General features: G+C 35.3%; 1 protein-coding gene across 7 annotated transcripts in view; it reads left to right on the top strand.

Annotated features, from left to right (window-relative positions):
* The window catches only part of PTPRK (protein tyrosine phosphatase receptor type K), a 480,914-nt gene extending 455,188 nt beyond the window's left edge, over positions 1-25,726 (top strand). For 4 of the 7 annotated variants that reach the window (XM_070417651.1, XM_070417650.1, XM_070417654.1 and 1 more), the window contains 15 exons: positions 1,248-1,335; positions 2,418-2,494; positions 2,692-2,709; positions 5,128-5,164; positions 6,395-6,492; positions 6,924-7,040; positions 10,320-10,474; positions 12,612-12,747; positions 12,999-13,148; positions 13,949-14,122; positions 16,937-17,068; positions 17,196-17,321; positions 20,040-20,203; positions 20,697-20,832; positions 24,246-25,726. In XM_070417651.1, coding sequence (XP_070273752.1) covers positions 1,248-1,335; positions 2,418-2,494; positions 2,692-2,709; positions 5,128-5,164; positions 6,395-6,492; positions 6,924-7,040; positions 10,320-10,474; positions 12,612-12,747; positions 12,999-13,148; positions 13,949-14,122; positions 16,937-17,068; positions 17,196-17,321; positions 20,040-20,203; positions 20,697-20,832; positions 24,246-24,299 — 1,662 coding nt within the window. In that variant the 3' untranslated portion in view covers positions 24,300-25,726. The remainder of the gene's footprint in view (positions 1-1,247; positions 1,336-2,417; positions 2,495-2,691; positions 2,710-5,127; positions 5,165-6,394; positions 6,493-6,923; positions 7,041-10,319; positions 10,475-12,611; positions 12,748-12,998; positions 13,149-13,948; positions 14,123-16,936; positions 17,069-17,195; positions 17,322-20,039; positions 20,204-20,696; positions 20,833-24,245) is intronic. The other 3 variants (XM_070417653.1, XM_070417656.1, XM_070417655.1) reach the window with 1 other exon arrangement.

Here is a 25,726-nt window from a genome sequence, read left to right as displayed (position 1 = left end):
GAGAAGTGATTTAAATTAGTCATTACAATACATAGCAAAAAGGAAACAGTTCCTTTGCCACCTTTGCCTACTGAGAAATATCAGTATGATGTGGAGAAGGAAGATCTTCCACCACCATACACACACCACCACACGTGCATCACCATGCATGCACCACCATACATGTGCCACCACACGTGCACCACCACACATGTGCCGACACACATGCACCACCATACATGTACCACCATACATACACCACTGTCCATATACCACCACACATGTGCCACCATATGTGCCCTACCACATGTGCATCACCGTATGTGCACCACCATACCTGTACCACCATACATGCACATTTAAAGTGAAAGAATTCAAGCACTAATTTTCTTTACATTCAAAATGCATTCAACTTCATGAAGAATTCTCTAAACACTACATTATATTTATAGATTACTTGCATGACTTAGTTTGGGGGTGAATACAATTATCTTTGAATTTCAAAAGTTGGTTTTAGATGTATGCCGGAAACACTATGCTGTGGTAACGAAAAGTGCAAGGAATTATAACATGCTGCCAGCACCGGTTCTTTCTGTTCATTTCCTTGTATTCCTGTGTACCTCACTTCAAAGACCGTTGACTCTTTGAAGGCCCCATTTCCTGTTTGAGCAAAGTTAAAGCTTTTCTGCAAAAAGGAAATCTATACCCATATTTTAAATTGCTACATATGGCAATTAAACTAATCAACAAACTCATCTGTTCAAAATTCTTGGAGATGGTGACTTTTTTTAATTTTCATATGGTCTCTGGTAGAGACTCAGTTCTTTTCATGATCTTCAAAGAAACTGAAATGTGGTGTATTGCCCATGATTTAATAAATAATTGAGGGGAAAACAAGTGTGTTTTTGTTCCTGTTATAAATGTTAAACGAAGCACACTTGAAAGATAACTCATTAAAAGTAGTTTTGAAGTTTTTGATGCTTTCTCTACCTCCTTCTCACAAAGTTAGAGCAATCTTAAATTTGAAATAATTTTAAGGTCTTTTCCCCTCCCTAAAGTTGTTACTTGTCCTTCATTTGAACTCAGTCCAATCCAAGATGAACAAGTAGGAGTCCAGCAAATAAGCTTTGTTCTGAAATGGAACATGTTTACTACTGTAGGACTTCCTCCCGGAGAAAGTGGCTATTACTGTTTTGGTCCTCACAACAGATAAACTTGCTGCATGAAAAGGAATTAAATTCAGTCTGCTTGTTAATTTTTTTTTCTAGAGCTTCTTTGAAGGACAGTCAGCATCTTGGGATGTAGCAAAAAAAGACCAAAATAGAGCAAAAAACCGATATGGAAACATCATAGCATGTAAGTCCTCCTAGAATTCTTGGTGAATGTAAATGTTGTGGGTAGAAGGTAAATAGTAAGTTGCAACTCCTCTTTATGTGGTTTTAAATTTTAAGAGAATCCCAGGGCCTGGCACATCTGTTGATAAAGCAATCTACTTAATATTCAAACAGCATTGGCTATTGGCAGTAACTCTGAAATTGTCATCATCCTCATTAATTAAATTGTTTCACACTCTTCACACTGTGGATATAGTTCTATGTGATTTTATGTTTGCACACAAATGCATGGGATGTTATGAAATAACTGAGAACATTAACGATGAAAACAAAGGTCTTTTCAGTGATAAATTACTGCATACCTCCAAACTTATTCAAGGTGGGAGTGGTCTTCTTTCTACATACCTTTATTCCTTCCTTGGAGCCTGTAAGAATTCCAATTGCTCCCTTTTATTTATCATTAGGGACTTCCTCCTCCTCAAATCTGCAATGTGTGTACATGGATAAATAAGTTAATTATCATGTGAAACATCAGCAGCAATGAGAAAAGTTAACATAATTTTTCATGTAACTATTTATTTACTTTGACCACTCTATTATCAATGAAAATTATTTTAAATATTCTTATGAATGCATCAAAATTTAATCTTGACTCTCAAGAAATAGGAAGTTGAGAGCAGATCAAAATTCACTCCTTATTTCTGTGGCTCATTTGCTGTAAAGTGCAGACAGAAGAACCCAACCCATTTAAAATTATGCCTAGGAAGCAAAATTAGGAATCAAGGCAAATTTAGTTCCTTAGACAAGTCCATGACTCAAATGACTATTCATTGTACATTAATTATCATATCCCCTAAAAGCTTCCTAATTATGAAGATGTTAGTCACTAAAAGCTTTATTAACAGAATGTTATCACCGTGATAAGTAATAAGGTCATTAAAGTTCTTGTATTTCTTCAAGTGACTGGTGTTTAAGGAAATGTAGATACTATATTATGGGTAAGCTCTTATCAACCATTGAATTATTCCAAGTATCTGCCAGTGGCGTTGTCTCAAGACAAGGGGAATATTTCATAGCTTTTATTTTATTATTTACAAATTTTAGACGATCACTCCAGAGTAATTTTGCAACCTGTCGAGGATGATCCTTCTTCAGATTACATTAATGCCAACTATATAGATGTAAGTATTTTTATCGCTCAGTGTGCCCAGTTTGTTAGCTTATAGATGTGAATCCTTTTGCTTGTTATTACCCATAAAGTGATTGCTAGCTTTTAAACATAAAGAACAAACTGTACACTTTTTTCCTTGTTCTACGTCCTAGTACTTACTGACGTTGTTGTGCTTTCTTTCACACCTGACTTTGGTTTGGGCTGTAGATTTGGCTGTACAGGGATGTAAGTACCACTATATGTAAATAACAGTATCCTATTATGAATATTTAATGTAACTACTCTTACTTACAGTTACTACTAATCCCTACTACTCGTTCTCTCTGCATGCTTCACGTAATTAGCTCATACAGTATATCTATGTTCATTTCTTTGTAATTCCTTTACATGTGTAAAGATCTGTTTTATCTCCTTCCCTTTTCTGTGTTTGGAAAAACAGGACCATTTTGAGCTCTTGACAATTTATTATGTACCTGAGTTTTATTTGTTGATGATTTCTGTTTCTGGCTTTTATTCTTACCCTCCCCTAAACATGTGAGAAGCTGGATAGTATGATGTGTTAGTGTTTCTGAAATTTTACTTTTTACATTTGACTTCTGATGTGAATAATGGATAGGGAGACTATTGTGTGGTGTGTGGTATTGGATTGTGAAGTATTAAAATTACTTAGGCAAAATAGTTACCAAATTGCATTTGTAAAGTACACATATCCCACATATATATTGAATCATACAAATAAAAAAGTTTGTTGTAATCATACATTTCACTGTTAAATTTTAGTTAAAAACATATCTACATGTGAATTCTCTCTTCAATGGAAAATAATTTTCTAATAAAAGATAAAATATTGTTGAGGAGGCAATATATTATATTACATGTATGAAGAATAGCCTCTTCACTTATACTTCCTAGTTCAAAATCACACTGGAAACCATGGGAATACTATTTCATCTCTCAGCCTCAGTTTGCTCATCTTAACAGTGGAGGTAATGATAGTACTAATCTTATTTGTTGTAAGATTTAAATGAAGCAATGCTTATTGAGCACTTAGCACAATGCTTAGCACATGTGAAGTACTTATTAAAATAAACCAGCTATTTTAAAAAATAATTTACCTAGGTGTGCTGAAATTAATCAGTTCAAAATATAGTTATTTTGTGAAATGTCATTATTTATATTTTAACTAATAAATTTTATAAATTATAGTCTCAATATATTCATTAAATTTTGATTCTCATTCAGTATTTTAAATGTATTAGACATCTTAACATGGAAAACTAAGCTTTTGATCTACTCATTAAAATTTTAAAAATTAACATTTCTCTGACAAATTTGTACTTCTTTTTACCTATATAACTTAACCTTGGTTTTCTACCAAGGCATATACACTGGAGCCTTGGTATAATGCTACTTTATGGTTCATATGTAAAAAGTGTGTTCTAAGACTACTTTTATATAATATTTTTGTTAAGACCCCAGTATATTTTGGCTAATCATTATACAATATCATAATTTTCCCTCTTCTATTAATTTGTTATACTTAAAAGATGTCTCCTGCAATTGGTAAAGTTTTCATAAAAAGCAGGAGATAAAATGCTTATAAAGCTTGAAACAAATGTTTCATAAAATGCTGTGCTATGTGGGTATATTAAGGAATAATAACTTCCAATTTTGCAACAGTATAATGCTCAACCTATTAAGTTTTAGATAGGAGATCTTCATTTATATGCATTTATATCTGTATCGAGTCATCCACACCAAAATGTGGATAAACTGTACCACAGGCTTTTTACTAAAGCACTCTGGTAAATACACAACAAATTCAAAGGTTAACCTATTATACCATTAACATATTTGCTACTTGGGGTCTATTGGAATTTAAACTAATTAATAGTAACTACCAAACTATTCCTTCTCAGGAATAATTTCTTTATTGAAACAATATTAAATATTTAACCACACAGAGTTCTTGGCACATTAAAAAAAAGAGAGAAAAAAATACTAAACTTTATTGTTCAAGACAAGTATACTTTAAAACTCTCCCTTTCCTCTATATGTGTGTGTAACTATAATTATGTGTAAGTAAATTATTATCAGCACACATAAATGGTTTTGGCGGATTCATGAATATATTATAGAGTAGGAATATTCTGTATGAAATCTCAGCAGGATTTTTATTTGATGCACACATGCATTGTCCAGCTCTAACATTGGAATGTTCTCTTATTTTTTTATGGTTCTAATATGTCGTTGTCCATTTGTAATGCAGTGTTTTGTACCTTTGGATGATAAAATGAGAATTGGTATTTTTGAACACAGTTTTTCCAGGAATGAATGATTAAAGCTTAACATGAAGGCATAAACATTTTAGTGAAACCAAACAAAATCTCTGATGTTATTCCCTAACAAACAAATCTCAATTATGCAATATATTTTCTAATCAGATCCCTTAAAATATTTATTTTTTAATCTTACCTTTCAGATAACCTAGGTTTGAGAAGTGAACTGTGAGTTCACTACTCATTTCTGGACTTTTTACTATAACTTAATCTTAACAGGTGGTTGTCTTCATCTTTTTATGCCTTCATTCTTTTAATTCTGGTACTGATGTAAAATTATGACCAATCTGTTCTCCTATTTTAGGGCTACCAGAGACCAAGCCACTACATTGCAACTCAAGGTAAAACTTTGCCTCTTTAAGTGTTACACAAAAAACAAACTTGCTTATTCATCCATATGGTATTTTTTGCAATTTTACCTATATTGGCTGAAGAAAACCACAACAACATTCCTTCTGAATAACACTGCTCTTTATTCATTTGTATAATGCAAGCTGTTTTATCTGTATAAAATATATATTAACTTTGATTTATTTTTTATTGCAAGTAAAAGACAAGCTGCTGGTAGTTTTTGTGATTTGGTTCTTGGTATCCTGATGTCCCAGAGCTCTAGTCAGTAGTGCTGGGTAGAGGAATTTCTTACTTTTGATGAAAGCAAGGGAAGTCTCATCTCATTTAAGGAGCCCATTTTCTTGTAGCAGCCTGTCAGCCTGGAATGTAATAGTACCCCAGACCAATATTTTTATAATGAGATGTTAGACTACCTTCCAGCAGTTGTTTTTTGTTTTGTTTTGTTTTGTTTTTTACAAGTTGAGACTGAGACAAAACAAAGGGCTAAAGGGAACTTTTTCAAGTTTATTCTTTGTGAAAAGTAAGAAAAAAATAGAAAAAAACTTGTTACAGTGGCACATTGGGGAGTAAAAGTATTCTAACCTCAAAAACAAAAACACCTTCAGTCTCTCCAAATTGAGCATTGGTCATGAGGAGAGAAACTTGAACGTCTATTGTATAAAAGAGAAAAGTAAAACAAAAGTTGCATTGCTCTTTGCCAGAGGGTATGTTTTTTTAATTGCTTTCACATATGTTGGAGTAATTCAGTTTAATTAGATATAAACCTTTTAAAGTTAGAAAACTCATTTATGGTGAACATTATTCTAGTTTCATGGTAATGAGTAGAGCCCAGTAGGAGCTTTCACAGTTTGCAGAAGATACTCTATGTATGAAATTTCTTCATTAACTGCAAACATGCACTGTGTATAAATGATGTGCATATATGTAATTGGTCATATGTACTGTTTGGTTGATAGTAGCATAATCCTGTTTTCACAGGTATTTGAAGATGCATTAAAGTAACTTGGATATCAATATCCTAGGAATGAGTGATAGCTTCTGCACTGGAAATTATAGAAAGCAAATCTAAAATCAAACTGGTATAGGCCTGTGTTTTTGCCCGTAGCATGATTGTAGATGGGAACGGAATTTTAAATACTTTCAGTGACATTTTCTTCTAAATTTATTATTGATTACAAAATTTCTCTGATAATGTAATATTCAAATTAATTTTTTAATAGGCCCAGTTCATGAAACAGTGTATGATTTCTGGAGAATGATCTGGCAAGAACAGTCTGCCTGCATTGTGATGGTTACAAATTTAGTTGAGGTTGGCCGGGTAAGAAAAATATATATATTTGTTTTGTGGTGTGTGTTTTTTTCTGTGTCATAAAACATGAGTATAACTTGAATAGCAAAACATAATAAACTTAACATATACTATCATTTTATTTCTTAAAAAATTACAGGGATAGCATATCAAATTAGTGCTCCCCTAAGCAAACCTTTGATGGCTGAGAAATTACTGAATTTCTCCATTAGTAATAAAATAAGCTTTGATTATATACTAAAATCTAATTGCATTATTAGGCTTGTATATTTTTATGAGATTGCATAAAGTCTATTTAATGTGGAACATTCTTGTCTCATTTATAGATTTTTTTAAAGCTGTATATTAACTGTGAGGTGAAGAGTAATCACTGAAATTAAATGATCTTGGTTCATGTATTAGGTATTCAGGTTCACCTATGTCATTTTTTTGTCATTTAGGTTAAGTGCTATAAGTATTGGCCTGATGATACTGAAGTTTATGGTGACTTCAAAGTAACGTGTGTAGAAATGGAACCACTTGCTGAATATGTAGTTAGGACTTTCACCCTGGAAAGGGTAAGTACTCTAAAGTTCTATTTAAAAAAAAATATGTATACTGAAACTTAAATTTTCTCTAAAAATTTCTGTCGAGATATGTTTTGTTGATTCTACAAATCCATTCATTTTATTCATTTATTTCACAGATATTTATTTGAGAGCATACCGTGTGCGAGGCATGTTTATAAACCTGGGGACACATTAATCCCTGTTCTTGTGGGAGCTTATAATCTGTTAAGGGATACAAGCAGTAAACATTAGTAAATATTCAAATACATCATATATTATGAAAAGTACTACAGAGAAAAATAATGTTGGGAATGGAAATAGAGAATATTGCTGAGGTAGGAGAAGGATGATGAGTAAAGGACTCATTGAGAAAATGACATATAAATAATGGCCTGTGTGAAATGAGGGAGGGAGGGATTTAACTACTATATCCCGGGTTAACCCAAGGAAGAATATTTCTGATGGAGGGAAGATTCATTTCATAGACCCTGAGGCATGAGGATCACTATCACAATGAGTAACAGCCAGGAGTTGAGGGTGTTCAGAGTTGAGAAAGAAATATGAGATGAAGTCATAGAAATCACAGAGCCAAATAAGTGAAACCTTGTGAGCCATTAGGGTTTTCGCTTGTATTAAAAGAAGGTTGGACGCCATTGAAGGGTTATGAGCCCAGGAGTAACATGATCTGACTTTTATTTTTAATAGGATCAGAAAGACTAAAGCAGCATGGCCGGTGTAAGGACAATGACATGGGATATAGAAGTAATGAATTACATTGCTGCAGATACCAGTGTTGCATATATGCCTTTGTACATCTACAGAGCTTTAAAATATTGGTGTCCTTTGACCAGGAATTTTTCTTCCATGAATCTATCATAAGGAATCTATCATAATGACTTTGTTTATAGTCTTGGAATATTATAGATGCCTATAAATGTCCACCAATAGAAAGATAGCTACATTATTATACATGTATGATCTACAAATAGCATTTGTTTGCAAATGATCTTTATAAGTATTTTACCAACATTAAAAATAATTGGGGGAAGTATTAAATGAAAAGTAGCATTATACAGAACAACATATACACTGCTATTCTAGCAAATAGTAACTTCCTACATTTGACCCCAAAAGAGTTAGAAACCTGAACAGATAATAGAAGAAAATAAAGTGATTGTTAAAATTTACCACTAAATTTGCACTATGATTTCATAGTTGAGGTTTCTTTAATCTTTAGGGAATTGCTAATGCCTATCTATATTAATCAAACTATTTAGGCTATAGAAGAACAGCTATATTTTTAAAAAGTTGCATAACTGTGATAACAGAACCAGATGAAGAAGCGCTTCTCTCTCTGTCTGTTTTTTTTTTATCTCAATCTCTCTCCCTCTGTCAAGTGTGCGTGCACACACATTGCAAATCAATTACATTCAAGAACATGCTGTAAAAAAAACTTCAAAACAAAATATTTAAAATTTGAATACTGAAGTAAATTAAGAAAAGATCATAACATGATTCATTGTGATTTTTTCTAAGAATACAAAGATGTTACATCTGTGGTAGGATATTTCATTATGTCAGTGTTTTAAAGGAACAAAACCATGTGATTTTATCAATAAACATTGTAGTGCACTTATTTTGATTTAAACATTTATAATAATACTCATATTAGGAAAATAAGGAGAGTCCCTAAACATGATAAAGGTGATTCAACAATAGCAGCATGGGTGTTAAGAAGTGAAAATTAAAGGAATTTCAGTTATAATCAGGAATGTGATATGGATAATCATTCTCACTGGTATTCAACATCTATCAAATGATATAAGACAAAAGGAATAAACTGCATTACTATTAGAAGAACAAAATTATTTTTAAATGAAATTATTTTATACCAAGAAAACTAGAGATAAAATTTTTAAATTGAGTCAATAATCATTTATTTAGGTGACCAATTCAAGATAATTATCCATAAATTCTAGCTTTTATGTTAATAATATAAAAAACTGAATAGACATTAAAAAATGTTATTAAAATGTACTAAAAAGAGCAAGGTCCTTGTAGCAACTCCAGTAAGAGGGTTAATGTAGAGAAGGTGAATCAATATCAAAAATCAGGTCTTAGAACAATTTATGACCTTTTTCACTAGAGTTGACTTTGAAAGGCGTAATGAAAGAGGTTTTCCATTTGTATGCCTCCATGGTGATGTTTATTATTGTTGCTATTATAATTACTTGTTGAGCCCTGCTTTCTGCAGGGTCTTGTACTAGGAATTGGAATTAAAAAGAATAATATGACATGACAACTGACTTCCAAGGTTTGGGTGATATTGGTGCACATAGGATAGAATCTAAAAATAAGCTTTCTTAATTTGTTTCATTTATTTCATGCAATTTTTCTACCTATTCTGTCTGAACAACTGAGATGAGATTTCACAGATAAGCTCACAATAGAGTTGGAATTGTATAGGTTATAGTGGGTTTTTTGGGTTTTTTAGTTTTTGGTTTTTTGCTACAAATGTGGGTTCTGAAAAATAAATTCTGGAGCACTGCATCTGTGCTTTCTAACCGGTGCTACCACTATCTACAGGCTTCTTCTAACAAAAAAGAAGGGAAAGCTTTGAAATGTGCATTTAAAGGCTTCTCTTAAATTAACCCAATAGGAGGCCCAACAATGGATGCTTCACCTCTTTCATTTTGTATTTTTGTTACTATAAATAATACTCTGTGTGCTGAATTATTTCACAGGGTTAAGAAAAATAGGCTGCCCAAAGAATAGTTTAGCTGTCTGTATATTTTTATAAACCAATCTAGAGTAGCACTGTCCTGGAAAATCTCTACATGCTACGCTTCAAAACCATTTTCAACATGGATAAGCAAGGCAGTACAATCTCTTTGTGAGGTGCGAGAAGCTAGAAAGTTGCTTTTATAAACTACTTGAGTACTCAGTGCTTTGGGCCAATAGGGCAGCATTTTCGCTTTTCCATTTCTTCCTTTTCCCCTAATTTTATGTGTTGTCATTCCCAGGAAGGAACAAACTGTCAGAGTAAATAAAATTTACCCAGACTTATAAAACTGAGCAAGACTTCTAATTTTCTTTCTTTGGCAGTTGTCTGACAATAAATGTAAGCTCCTGGGCCATGTCAGGCCAGCATCCTTTTTCAGAAAAAGCATGATCCTGGTACATTTTTCATTTTTTTTTTTTCATTGTCTATCTGGTCTAGTACTCAGGACTGTGTTTTATGACTTTATTTGGGGCCATCTGAAAACACTGCTTCCCATGTTTGCACAGAGGGGGTACAATGAGATTCGTGAAGTTAAGCAGTTCCATTTCACCGGCTGGCCTGACCATGGAGTGCCCTACCATGCGACAGGGCTGCTTTCCTTTATCCGGCGAGTCAAGTTCTCCAACCCTCCCAGTGCTGGCCCCATCGTTGTGCATTGCAGGTGAGTGATGGTCCAAATGGGATGGACTGTGTACAGCCAGCTTTTGTAAAAGTATCAAGATAAGGCTTGAAGCACAAAAACGAATGCATGCTTACGAAGGGCCCGCTTGCATGTATTACAGATAAGGTAAAATAGCAAGGAAATAAAAGCCATAAGGAGGATATAAAATAGAAATTTAAGAAATAAATACAGTCAGCCTAATGTGTATAGTGCTGTCCACAATTATGAGTGTAGAAATTGCTTTTTAGTGGCAACATCTGTGTTTGGGGGGTTCTTTTATTGCTTTTGCAAATCCCATATTGTATAGAATGGCAGGTTGAAATAGAGATTTCTTGCCAACCTAGTAAATTCCCAATAGAATCCCAGCTTTTAAAACTAAATTTGAGACATACAAAGTTAGTAAATGGCCTAAAATGCAAGAATTTGTGCTATAACACAGCTATTTAAGAATTTAAAAAAAAAAAAATCCATCAGAGGACCTTGAAAACTACATCAGTGAAATCCAGGAAATATATGCTGGAAAAATGTGAACATTATATCCAGACTTTCTTCTGATTAGAAACTTCTCTTAAAACAAGCACTGTGTGGCACTAAAAGCAAATTACATGGCCTCATTTTGAGATGGGAACAGAAGAATACTGAATCTGAAAGGCTTTTTCTAAATGCTACACACCATTCTCACATACTATCTCCTCCACGCTACCCAATAATTTGTACTAAAGCATTTTTTTTCTTTCTGAAAATCCAGCCTATTCAGAATTTAAATGGTCATGAATAAAAGGGGGAAAACCCCACAGAGAATAAAATAAAAGTCAGCCCCTAAGTATTAGATACTATGTACCCTGGAAAATAAACAATCTTAATTCAGTCCTCCTAAAGAAATATGATGTATTCTTCAATTACTTTTCTGTCTCAAACCCTGGGAACAGTGATTGAGAGACAGTAGGCAAAAGAAGAAAAAAAGAGAGAGATAAAGAAAAGAGGGGAAAAAAGGGAATAGAGATGTTCACAATATCTTTTACTTAAATTCCTTATAGAACAGTGAGTTTAAGAGAAGTGATTAAATCTGGACAACAAAGAGATAATGTTAATGGTCTATCCATGCATTTAGAAAATGAAATTAAAGGTTTTTAATTCAGGGTTGTTTTGACTTATAATAGGGGTTTATTTTCCTGTCATTTATTTGCTTCAGAAGTGCCCCAAGATTCTTAGATACTCTCTTGAAACATAAATGTCATTTTTCTACTTAAACTCAGGTATCTCTGAATTTATGGAAAAGGAAGCAGATTACAAGGGGAATTTCTCCCCCTCAAAAAAAAAATCCCAATATATCTTGTTTGCTCTATTGACTTCTATATATAAAATTGGAGAAGCAATCCTAAGGGGCAAAATTATCAACAGTATATTATGACTTCAAGTATTGAATTAAATACCTTAAGGTAGTGACTATCTTATAGTCATCTGATAAGAATTATACTGCAACAATTCATTTTTATTTTCCTTCAGATTTCCATTCAAAAGAGTCTTTCTACTATTGGTCTACTTCCCATTGATAAGCACCATTTTTCCCACCCTCACCATTAGCATTTACCCTGCATTGTAGCTTCTCAGATTTCTCATTGAAAAGCTTTGGAATTAATGTTCCTTAGCCTTGGAATTTACAAGAGTCTGTTTGACTAAGAGAACCAGCAGTCTTGCATTTTGCTAGAAGACTCACATGAGTATTAAATTATATACTGTGGGGTTAAATGTTAAAGTGTGAATCCTTCTGGGTCAATTCTATGAATTTGAAATTATATGTATTTGGTTTTCATAACATGAAGACTACATAAGAGAGCTATGGAATTTGAACAAAGTATGTACATTATTTTCAATATAATGATTTATAAAAATAATTTGATTCACAAAGTTATGTCATCTCATTTGAAACTCTTATTTCAATGTTGTTTATACCAAACTATATATTCTACATGAAGTTTTTTTATACATTAATAATTGTTTATACAATATGTACAAATTATGTCTTGTGCTCTGTGGAATTACTTTGATTCCACCTATCTGAAAGCCAAAAGGATCTTTATTTAAGGTTGCATAGACATGCTCCTGCAATTCTTTAGATTTGTTTAATTTTTTGCAGTGCTGGTGCTGGGCGAACTGGCTGTTACATTGTGATTGATATCATGCTGGACATGGCTGAAAGAGAGGGCGTGGTTGACATCTACAACTGTGTCAAAGCCTTAAGATCTCGTCGTATCAATATGGTCCAGACAGAGGTATGTTGATTGTTGGTTTACCTCTAGTGGGTTTCTTTTTTACACTTCCAACATTTTTCAAACAATGCACCAATGTCTTTTACATAGAATCAAGAGTAGCTCATCAAGCTAATATTGATTGGTATTTTTATTAATATTGGTGTTTTTGTTCATATTTCCATGTAGAGAAAGTTCTCTGAATTCTCTATCTTTGATGACAGATAAGTTTTATTAAAATGATATGAAGATTTTCATTTTCTTTCTTTTAATAGGAGCAGTACATTTTTATTCATGATGCCATTTTAGAAGCCTGCTTATGTGGAGAAACTGCCATACCTGTCTGTGAATTTAAAGCTGCATATTTTGATATGATTAGAATAGATTCCCAGACTAATTCTTCACATCTCAAAGACGAATTCCAGGTATTTGCTATTTCTAGGTCCTCTTTTATGAGCAACTTATTTCAACTTGTTCTGGGTATTATTAATTCTTCTAAGGGAGGTCTTTCAAGTCTAATTTAAAACCTTTGACCTGATTTTAAGCATAATACCTTTCTCTGTCAGTATGCATATTGTGCAGTCACTTTTGTATTAATGAGCTTGTATCTGCTGCATCATGAAAAGCAAATGAGTTCAGACTCAGGGAAGAGTATGGGAAAAAGATATCATAAAAGTCAAATTTAGTGGTGACTTTTATATATTAATAACCTTTATATTTTTCCAGTCTAAAGCATTTTGGCCTTCTGTGTCACTCAAAATTTGGGACCAAACACATTAATAATAATAGCTAAAGTTTGTGCCAAACATTTGTTTCTAAAATACACCAAATGTTTACACTGCCCTTAAAACATCCATGAAGGTGTGTGACTATGAAGTGCCTCTAGAATCTTAATACTTTGATTCTTTACCCAGTGCTCTTGCCAGCTTACCTCAGTCTATCTTTAAATATGGCATGCCACATGTTCTTAGAAATGATAGTTTCCAACTTGGGTGATGGGTCATTATCATAGGACACTCTGATTGCACTATATTTGGTTGGGCATTATGCAGGTAGCTGTGTTGTTTAGCTTCCCTTTTCCTTTTAAGGAAAGGCACATTGTACAGTTCATATATACCTTGTGCGAATCCTTCATTTTCTACTTGGCCTCCTAAATACTTGATGAATCTGTATTGTGCTATTTAAATGGGTCGCTGTCTTTTAACCTGGGCTCCCTTTTTTTTAGACCTTGAATTCAGTCACCCCTCGACTACAAGCCGAAGACTGCAGCATAGCATGCCTGCCAAGGAACCATGACAAGAACCGTTTCATGGACATGCTGCCACCTGACAGATGTCTGCCTTTTCTAATTACAATTGATGGCGAGAGTAGTAACTACATCAATGCTGCTCTTATGGATGTAAGAGACTGCTCTCTTTGTTAGTGTAAAGTGTCATGAAAAGCTACATAATACATTGAACACTGGCTAGTTTTCTTTTCAGGAAACTTAAAATGGCCTGTAAAGGAAAATTGGAAACTTTCATTGCAATACAAAATTTTTTGAGAATGATTTTGAATTTCCCCTACAGGGATTCTTAGGAATTGTAAGTTTGAGGTGTTATTGTAAATTTGGATCTTGATTATCAATTATTATATGCTGAACAGGAAATATCTTTAGGTGAGATTTTTTTTAATCTTAATTATTTGCAGAAAAGATCATGCTTATCTATTTTAAATACAGTTAGGAAGGAATTTTAAAACTCACAGAATGCCCTAGCTTTCTGATGTTCTATTAAATTGGGAAAATTGTATTTTTGACATTTAATGGTCCAATAATTTAGAACTTGTTTTATTGGCATGAGTTAATACAGGCTATAAGTAACTAGGGAAGATACCAGGTTAATGCATCTATCATAATGAGAGAACTGACATGCCCGCCACCAATCTTCATACGCTGTAGATTGAAAAACAGGTGCTCAGCATGTTACCATCCCATAGACAGATCAACATGGAAAGAGAGTTTTAAATTATGTCCTTAGCCACCTTGCTTTGGTTACCTTGGAAAAAGCAAGAAGGATCTCAAGGTTCAGAATCCTTTTCAACGGTTTGTCACCTTCTTTTGTAAACATTTCTAGTTTTTGCCTTTAAGCCTTTGGAACCATAGCAACCAGAAATTAGATGTCAAAGGTCTTTTCTTTGTGACTAAGAATGAAACTTTCTAAGTTGTTACTCTATTGTGTTTTTCAAAATTAGCTTCAGATTATGGACTTAGAAAAATCCACATTCTCCTTCCAACACTAGTCTTTTAGCCAGTTTCTCTGGTTTTTTTTAATGCTGTAGAGCAGAACAGTCTAAAGGCAAGCTCAAATGGAAAGTTCCCATCCTTGCTATGACCAGAGTTTTGCCTAGCCATTAATTATTTTCACTGAAATCACATTGGATTCTCATAGTACCACTTCTCCTTCTAATTGTCTGGAAAGGCAAATATACTAAGTACAGAGAGAAAACATTCAAGACCTTTCGCTTCTGAGTCTAGATTTGGAATGAAAAAGCGATGTGTCAAAAAGGGAAGAAGGAAAAATATTGATATCTTTCAATTTTGTCTTTGGCATCTCTGTCAAATTTTTCTTGATTTCCAGGTTGTTTTCTAGTTAATATGAGGACTGAACCTTGTACTCTATCTGTTCCCACTCTCTGCATAATTTCCTTTTATTGAACAAATATATTTCATAGTAGAAACTACCCTGTGGATTTAGTAGTATAGTTGGGGCTTCAGAAAAGTAAGATTCGATTTGGCTTATAAGAAGAGGTTGGTCAACACTGCCTCCTTTCCTTCCCCCTCCATCCTCATAATTAGTGATATACACCCATTAAAGAAATAAGAAATCTTCAGTCTCCCATATCATCTCTTCCTTATCCATCTCTCCTCCCCTGTCATTTAAAAAAAAAAAAAAGAGTAAATCTTTATAAGCCTCCTTTGGCTTACTTTCCATGGAGCAGGGATTTCATTGGAAGGAAAGCTTGCTACTTTCTTCTCATCCTTTCTCATGAGACTTCATACTTTCTTAGGAGGCTACAGGTGGAATTTTGTGAGCTGTTGAGGTCATTTAGAAGCAGACAGGTAAATTACTGTCTACTCACATTTATCCTGCAATTCTTCCTAGAGTGAAATACCATGGCTAGCAGCATTTCCCAAATGATGGTAGGATCAATGAAGTTCAAGGATCAGATTCTACACTCATGTTAAGACATTTTAAGGACTTTAAAAAGTAGTATGATATAAATGAGTTAGTAGATCACTGACAGTTTTTATCAGCATTAAAATCTATCGAGGTTGTTGGGTATTTTTTTACAAATCATTAGTTTAAGTTATTACAGAGAAATAGATATTTCTGTTTTAGTGTAGGACATCAATCTGCAGAACAAGAGATTGCCCAGGCCAGATGTGCATTGCCTTTACTACCCCCTCTTTCTGGAAAGAGATAATGTATTGTGTTCCAATGAAGGGTCACTTGGGAAATGAGGACCCATTCCCTCTTAGGTGGAGCAAAGAAGTTTATTGGTTTTGCTCCTTTGTACTTGGCATGATTTGGTACTTAAAGGTTTAAAACTATGTTTGTGTGTATTGATATACATTAAAAATACCCAGAAAACTAAGGGAAGTAGATTATCCATAAGATGTACATAATGTGCTCATAATATCCCTATAATGTAAGAGCACGTGAGTTTGAGGCATATGTGGTTTTTCTTATTTGGAGTGGAGGAGAACCAAACTGTTACTTATATTAGAGTTGATATAGATGATTGATAGAGAGGTGTGTGTGTACAGGGAATGTTGTGCCTACTATGCCATCAGGCTTTTGGATTACCTTTGGAAGCCTGAAACAGCCTGATATTAGTACCTCATGGAGGATCTTAATCTCAAGAAGTTCTTTAGTTTCTTCTTCTCTCTTTGTCCTATATTTACCTTTCTCAATAAAGTAAAAATTGAATTATTTGACTTGATTTGCTGTTGAGACATCAAAGTTTTGCCATCAGATTGACTAGTTACTAGTTTCAGTACTTTCCAGTGGTTCAGATCTGATGTTCCATGCCTTGTACCACAGTCTGGCTCCATTCCGTGTAAAGCTATTATATCTTACTGGTGCTATGTTGAAGTTTGTTGAATCTGCTTGTACAACTGATGGTGCATTTTAAGTCCTTATGTTTCTCCATCTACCCTGTTTCTTCACAGAGCTACAGGCAACCAGCTGCTTTCATCGTCACACAATACCCTCTGCCAAACACTGTGAAGGACTTCTGGAGATTAGTATATGATTATGGCTGTACTTCTATTGTGATGTTAAATGAAGTCGACTTGTCCCAGGTCAGTGGCTATGGATTGCTTTTGTTTATTTATAAACAACTTAATAACATAATAATAAAATGCTTTATATCATACTAATTAGAAAAAAAAACGATACTCTTTTTCTTTCAAAACATTCATCATCTAGGGCTGCCCTCAGTACTGGCCAGAAGAAGGGATGCTGCGCTATGGTCCTATCCAAGTGGAATGTATGTCTTGTTCAATGGATTGTGATGTGATAAACCGGATTTTTAGGATATGCAATCTAACAAGAGTAAGTCATTGTTTAACCATCTAACTGAGCTGGTCCAGAGTAGGTAGAGCATAACCATGATGGGGTACAGTTCCGCTCACACAACATGAGTAGAATTAATCAGTCCCAAGTCTAGTAATCATCTTATACCTTAATACTAGAGCAAAAGGCACTCTAAAAGCAGGAAAGCAGAAATGCTGGAAGCTAAGTTTTCTGGTCAACTCCTGGACTAATGTATACCACCTGAAAAATCTAGATTCAGATGCACTGGCTTGAGTCTGATTGTCTGCCTGGCTCCTCAGCACATGTGGCTGTATTGCTGGGTTGACTGCATGTTTGATTAGGATTGACATCCAGCTCAGAAAAGCCATGCAGTTAAGAAAATAATGACATAAGAATAATGATGACAGAGAAGAAGCTCTCCTCGGGAGGAAAGGCTATGTTGGATGAGCCATTAGAGAAGGGTTCCACGTCACTATTCCAAGTCCTGTGTATTAGGGAGAAACCAGCATGAAGGAAAGGGTAACTCACAGATGTCATTGATTCTCCTCCCACTTACAATTGCATCTTTCTAAACATCCCAACATTTACTCTGCCAAGATCTATAGGTAGATAGAACCAGTGCTATCGCTGTGCCCTTTCTAAGAGCAAAGTAGCAACTGTGACCCTGAAGAGTCCTCCTCATGTGCTTTTTGCTAAAAGGCCAATTAAAAACAAGAAATGTTAATAAAAAACTGTTTAGATTATGTAATCAAATAAGCAGAATTTGAAAAGAAAACATTAGTAACTTCTATGAAATTACTCTGTTTTTAAAAATTACTCTTTAGCAGCAGCTCTCTGCATGTCTCTTAATTTAATTGTGTGATTAGGATTGTCATAATAAAGTGCTTTTTATATCAAAATGGCTATATGCCTTTCTAGTTAATAAGTCTATATGTATATAACAATAGAGGATAAAATTTTACCCGATTCTATTGCTCATTTTAGTGGAGAAAAAGATAACTTCAATTCTGTCATAATATTCATGCATATCTTAGATGTTAATTTAAATGAAGTCTCATTATGTCTGCACATCTGTTACATTATGGTTCTAGTAATATTTTTGTTGAGAAACCATAGCCGCTAAACTAAGAAAGTAAGACTTGTCTGTTAATTGAACTGTTTATATGAAAAATATGCCAGGAACAGGAATTGAAATGTGTTACACTTTTTGTCAGCATATTTATTTGTTTATTTTCCTCTGTATTGGGTGTTCTGGTCCTTATTAGTGCAGGAATTTTTTTCTGTTTTCTATCTCATTATTTAATGTCACTCACTTCATCAAATACTTAGTATGCACCAACAAGAAGTTAGTATTGTACTAGGTAGGTTCTCATCTTACCAAAAAATACATGAGCCCTTGCCTGATGGAGCTTCAGATCTGATTCCATATGCTATGGCTTACTCATGCATTCCATATTCTTACTTACAATTTTTATTTGAGGTTTTGATTCATTCATTCAACAATACTCTTTTTTTAAAATTATTTTGCTAAGTGTGAATGGTACAGAGTTTAGGGAAAAAAGGGAGAAGTTTCCTTATCTTTAAAGAATTAATATTTTATCAGGGAAGACAAACATTAAAAAACTAATTTAAGTAATCATTCATTTACAAATATGAGTCATTTTATAGAGTACAGAAATACACAGTGTTTGTGTGACCTGACATAGCTGGGTGATCAGAGATTTCTTTGAGACAGTGGTGGTTAAGCCAAAATTTGAAGAATCAGTAGAAGCTATTCACGGGTGGGATAACCAACTATGCGGGTTTACACAGGATGGAGAGGTTTGGGGTACACATGAGTGTTAGAGCAGAGATCTGAAAAGTCCTTGGCAAACCCAAGACAAGTTGATCACTCTTTGGAATTGAGAAGGGCAAGCAAGAAGGAAATGTTCAGGACACAAGCAAATGTATGTTCAAAGCCCCAACAGCAAGAAATTACTTGGTAAATGAATTAAAAGAAGGTTAATGTGTCTGGCACTTGAATAGTGTATTAAAGTGAAGAGAAGGTTGAGAAAGATGGTGGAGCCAGGTTGCATAGGATTTTTAAGTCATGACAGTAATTTGAATTATATGATAAGATCATTTGGAAGCCACTAAAGCAAAAAAAAATGGCAAGATCAAATTTGCATTGCAAAATAATCATGTTGCCTGCAGTAAGAATGATTTGGAAGGAGATCACAGTTCATTCAGGGAGATCCAGGAGGAGCTATTCATCATAGCCTGTGATTGGTAGTGCAGTGATGTCATTGGTGATAAAGAAGAGATAACTTCGAAGGTTATTTAAGAAGTATAAACATTGAAATTGACTAGAGGCCCAATGCACAAAATTGGTACAAGGGCCATGGCCCCGGCCCCTGCCCGTGGCCTCTGCTGTGGCCACCTCCTCCCTTCCCCCCTCACCCTCCCCCGCCCACTGCGGCTTTGTCTGGAAGGAAGGACACCCAGTCTAATTAGCATGTTTTCATTATTATAGATTGTTGGATTAAAGGTATGAGGGAGAAGCTTATATGAAGAATAATTCTCATGTTTTTTGCTTCTGTAACTTAGAATGCTTCTGCATGGGCATGTACGTATTTATGACTTATAGACTCCAATGTAAATGTCATTTATATCATGGTGTCAATTGATATGAACCTATTGCTTTTTAGTACAATTTCTAGCCCCTACTTACATAACAATATTTTTTTTTCTCCACAGCCACAGGAAGGGTATCTGATGGTGCAGCAGTTTCAGTATCTAGGGTGGGCTTCTCATCGAGAAGTGCCAGGCTCCAAACGATCATTTTTGAAACTGATCCTGCAGGTGGAAAAATGGCAGGAGGAATGCGAGGAAGGGGAAGGCCGGACGATCATCCACTGCCTGTGAGTACGCAGCTAGCCTGGCCAGGGAGCTCGGTGCCCATTTCCTCACTAGCCTCCACGTGTTCCATGCTGCATAACTCACATCTCACATAACTCCATAGATATTTCTGTACCATAATTCCATAATTAACTACTGACTTTAATTTTCAGATGTTTTTAGAACTTGATTATAGTGATTTAAACTATTTTGAATACTCTTTTAAACCACTTTTCCTGATTTATACAGTTTGCAGATCTATCAAAATCTCAGCGTATCTAGGTTGGCAGTTTATGCCTATAGCATATTTCAAAGCACAAACTACTGAGCTGTCATCTTCCTCAAGGGTCCTTTTTCTCTGCCCTGTACACATACGTACACACATATGAAGCAAAATTAAGACCCAAATGAAAAAAATTTTAAAGATAATATTTTCTTTTCCAAACATATATCTTTGTGTCACCTATCGTCACCCAAAACCTCAGACTAACATGCGTTTGCTTTCTTCGGTTTTAGAAATGGTGGCGGGCGAAGTGGCATGTTCTGTGCTATAGGCATTGTGGTCGAAATGGTGAAACGGCAGAACGTTGTCGATGTGTTCCATGCGGTGAAGACACTAAGGAACAGCAAGCCCAACATGGTGGAAGCCCCGGTGAGTCAGAGTCCTAGAGGTAGAAGGGAGCGTAGACATTAGTCAGTTATTTACCTACTTGGGATTTGATTTTGTACGCACACAGGGAATCAGATGTGTAAATGAGTCAGTGGGGACTTTCCTGCCTAATTGATGAATTATTGAGCATCCTTGTCTACCCTGATCACTTAATCACATATCTCATAAACTGCTAATGATGAAGAAAACTATTTTCACTAAATTTGAAAATGTATAGAATTTCTTTTTCTGTTATGGGCAATAAGTATTTGCTACAATAAAGTTTGATAAGTGGTTCTATCATAAGAACAAACCTGCTATCTAGGCTTTATTCTTATTATTTTTATTTCTTGAAGCATATTGAGTAACTGATAAAATTAATCTGAGGGATATACTTGTAAATTCCTTCAGCAATTTAGTCACCCAATGTTTTTAAAGGACAACTGAAATTTATTTTAGTCATTATTTATAATTCTTCATTTCTAATCAAGTTATACATTTTTTTTAACTGTCATCATTGACAATTTTCAGCTTTCACCAGCTTTTACCTGACTTGGCCAGAGTTCATAAAAGCAGAACTTAGTTTACAAAATACAAGCAGATAGGTATGTGTATGTGGGAGTGTATCTGGGTGAAGCTGTATGAAACTAAGATAGTTAAACTTCTCTAGCACATTTCTCCTCTAAAGAGAGATGTCTGTGGGTTACACATATGTGCATGGTGGGATGAAGTCAGGAGCAGCTGTGTAGTTTATGCTCACAGAAAAGTAAACCAGAAAAACCTAGGCGTCACTGTTGCTTGCTCTACATTTATCAAGATGATCAGATAACTAAAATGAGCAATTCAATAAACTCTTAAGTATTTTCACCACTTCCTGCACATGGATCGTTCACACAGGCAGGGCATGGCTTCTGAGACAAAATCTGAAGATTTACATGCATACTCTTTCAGTTTCAAGAAAGATAACAGGCTTCTCCCTTCTATAAGTCCTCCCACCCCATTCAGTCCACTTCATCCCTAAAGTTATTGCAGTTGTCCAAACAAGGTGATGTTGGTTTTGACTAGGGCGTTGTCAGTAGGGGATGGATTTGAGGGCATTTTGAGGTAGAACTCTGAGGCCATCTTAAAAAGCAGATGAGTAGTGGTTATGTCTTTAAACTACTTGCAGTCTGAGGATTTCTTGATGTAAACTCTGCCTCTATCTCCCAGATCAAGTCTTCTTAAAATCATCACCTCTGGCCTCAGAATTCAACTTTTACCTCCAAATTTCACTTTGATTTTTGCACCATTACCTTAAGAAAAAAATTCTATGGTTAAACTCTGCCATTCTTAAGCCTCCAAAGAGTTACTCTTTACCTTTAATTTATGTCCCGTGAATCCTGACAGAACTCCCCACCCTCTGATTTGTGTTTCATCGGGGTTAATTATGAGTTCAATGTGCTATTGACTTGTACTGACACGTTTGGTAAGGACATTTAGAGTGTAAAACAAATTGTCAGAGACTGACTAAAAAGACACAACTGCTTCAAGCACTTTTTGGTTCTTTGGTAGGCTAATTTAAATCACCTCTTCTTGATAATTAGGGTAGGATTGATAAAGACCTCTTGGGTAAAGTTTTCATTACCCTAGTTTATTGCTGGAGACACCTGGAAGTTTGCTAGGAATAATATGTTTTACATTATTCCCCAATTCAGCCTGAATTTTACCTACTGGGATTGAATTGGAAAGTTTTTAATAAGTTACATATTGTAAGTCATAATTTGTAATACAGTCTCTGAATTTTTTCAAATTATAAATAATGAAGCCACACATAGATGGACCTAGAGGAAAGGCAGTTTAAACTCCAAAAATTTTATTGCTAACAAAATTATCTTAAAGATATAAAGGCAGTAGATATACATTTTCAGATATAAATAAGCTCAAAAAATGTTAAGAACCACTAACCATTTTTAAAAATTTACTTGAATACTCTGATGAACCAAAAACTGACAAAAATTAAGAATTTGGAATTGTAAAGTGGCAGTTGGAAATGACTGGCTTTTTTTTTTTCTGCTAAGGAAAAATATCTTTAAGTAAGGGAAAGAATATTTGCATGTATTCACTGTAGTATTGTTTATAATAGAAGAAACAAATATATGCAATTTAATAGTCAAATAATCCATCTGTTAGATTTTTATGGACTATTAACATGGGGGAAAGTTACATAATGTTACTCAAAAGGCAATCCTATATAATAAAAACCTAATATGCAAATCGACTGAATGGTGGAATGACTGGTCACTATGAACTGACCACCAGGGGCCAGATGCTCAACATAGGAGCTGCCCCCTGGTGGTCAGTGCACTCCCACAGGGGGAGCGCCGCTCAGCCAGAAACCGGGCTCACGGCTGGCAAGTGCAACAGTGGTTGCGGAGCCTTTGTGGCAGCACTATGGAGCAGCAAGCCGGCAGGTGGCAAAGAGCGAGGGGTCCTGGACTGCAAGAGGGCACAGGCTGGGCTGAGGGATGCCCGCCCCCTTCACCCCCAGTGCATGAATTTGTGTACCAGGCCTCTAGTCTATGCTAATATGCTAATGATACACCGTAATGGTAATGACCAGGTCATTAGCATATTAGCTGGGGCCTTGCTCCGGAGACAGGGTGGAAGTGGGGAGGCTCCCAGAGGAGGCAGGACCATCCCGTGCTGGGGATGGGGAGGGTGAGAGCCCATAGCGCTTCCCTCACTAGTCCTTCACCACCCACTGCTTGCACTCTGAGTGCCCCGAGGCCCACTGGCCAGGGGAAGGAGCACAGCACAACAGGACAGGGTGGAGCCGCTGCATTGCTCCAGAGATGGGTAGAAGCGGGGAGGCAGTCAGAGAAGGTGGGACCAGCCCGAGGCAACTCAGGGGACTGAGGGCAGGGCTTGAAGCGGCCAGAGAAGGCCAGAGGGTTTGGGGGCTGGGCCAGGTGCACTGGAGCTCTGTGTGCACAGGTTTGGGTGTCAAGGCAGGGCTGCAGGTGGGTGGGCGGTGCTGCGCAATTTCGAGTCGTGCACTGGGCTCCTACTATTATATAAGATTATATCCTCGCCAGGCCAGCATGGCTCAGTGGTGAGCATTGACCTATGAACCAGGAGTTCATGGTTCCATTCCCCATGGGGGCACATGCCCAGGTTGCAGACTTGATATCCAGTGGGGGACATGCAAGAGGCAGCCAATCAGTGATTCTTTCTCATCATTCATTTTTCTTTCTCTATTTCCCTCACCATTCCTCTCTGAAATTAAGTAGACTCAGATGCAAAATATGTATTCCCAGATATTCAACTTGTTTATGGAAAAAATAATTTGTAATTCTTGAATAATCTAGATCGTGTGCTGATTTTTCATTTGGTAACTATTATTTACTAACAGTCTTTTTTTTCTTAATGTCTTTCAGGAGCAGTACCGTTTCTGCTATGATGTGGCTTTGGAGTACCTGGAATCCTCTTAGTTGGGTGAGACTTCCGCATCCAAACAGAAACCTGTTCATCTGTTGAGCCAGCAGCTGCTGTACTGTCACACCTGCGCAGAAAGATTTTAATGTGGGGGGTGGGAGACTTTTACATTCAAGAGGTAAAAGTATTTTTCTTATGAAGTCGTGTATCTTAATAAAAAGGACTCAATTAGTTTCTATTACTGTATGAAAGCATCAACATTTCGTGCCACATAAACTATATTTAATAAGAACCAAATTCAACTGAGAACGTATCGGTGTTTGTACAGTGAACATGCGCCTTTTCTCCCTGGTTTTGGTAGAGCAGCCACCATGTGTTGCATGAATTAATACTTTCCACGTGGTGTTTTCCTCCCTTTTTGAGATAAAAGATGTTAAATCTTTAAAGGAACAAGAAAGAAAAGCTGTGCAAATTCATAGTAAAATTCATTTTTTATATGTTTCAAGTGTAGCAGATCTCTATATAAATATATAAATATATATAACTGGCTTATTTTCTTTTAATGTGCAATGATGGCTGGATCATTTAAAGTTCTTTTTAGAAAAAAACATAAGCCAAAGACTCAAGTGTAAATATGTCTATATGGAGAAAGCACATTATATTTATTGGTTACTGACATTCCTTTTTTGATGGCTAAAATACTACCACCACACAATCATTTTTTTTCCCTGAAGCTTTTTCTTTCACGAAAGTCGATGGTAAATGATTTTTGTAGATTATTTTTTGTATGGTTTAGTGTAAGTAGAGGATAAACTTTTTATTCATAAACCAGGAAGCAATGTTCTTTATAGTGATTCTCTTGTGTACATGCTTGTGAATTAAATTTATGTAAAACACCTTGGCAATTGGGTCTTTGAATATAGGACCAGATGAAAACATTTTGCTGAAAATGTATAATTTTTCACAATTTCATTAGGTGAATAAATAATGGTTTGGTGATCACACATGAGAGTTGAACACATTCAAAAGCCTTGCTGGTAGCGTGCGCAGTGTAAACAGCCTTTAAGCATCACTTAAATTTTAAAGGAATTAATCTTTTCAGCCTATGGCCAACCACTGGTCAAGAAGACAATAGCAGCATTTATGCTTTCAGCGTCATTTTAGCAAACTGTAAACTGTCAAGGTGATAAAATGTTTCTTTTGATGTTTACATGCACAAGCTTTGGGTTCTGACTATAGAAGGTGTGAACAGATTAAAGCTGGATTCCTGTCTTGTGCGTTGTCACAAGATTCTCCAGGGAACCTTTCTAACTGTGGTGTTGCTCACGTGCTCCATGTGGCTGTAACGAATCATCATCAGCGTGCAGTTCGTTATTGAGTAAAGCATTCCGGTATCTTCGTTCTAGATTTGCCAGTACATGACATGGTGCTTATAAAGATTTAATGAAAGGAAGAGAGAAATAAAGTTTTTATAATTACATCA

Source organism: Myotis yumanensis, unplaced genomic scaffold, assembly GCF_028538775.1.
Source record: "Myotis yumanensis isolate MYYU_CA2020_CCGP unplaced genomic scaffold, mMyoYum1.0.hap1 SCAF_6, whole genome shotgun sequence".
Lineage (NCBI taxonomy): Eukaryota > Metazoa > Chordata > Mammalia > Chiroptera > Vespertilionidae > Myotis > Myotis yumanensis.
Note: the sequence above shows the minus strand (reverse complement) of the source record. Positions and strands in the feature narration are given on the sequence as shown.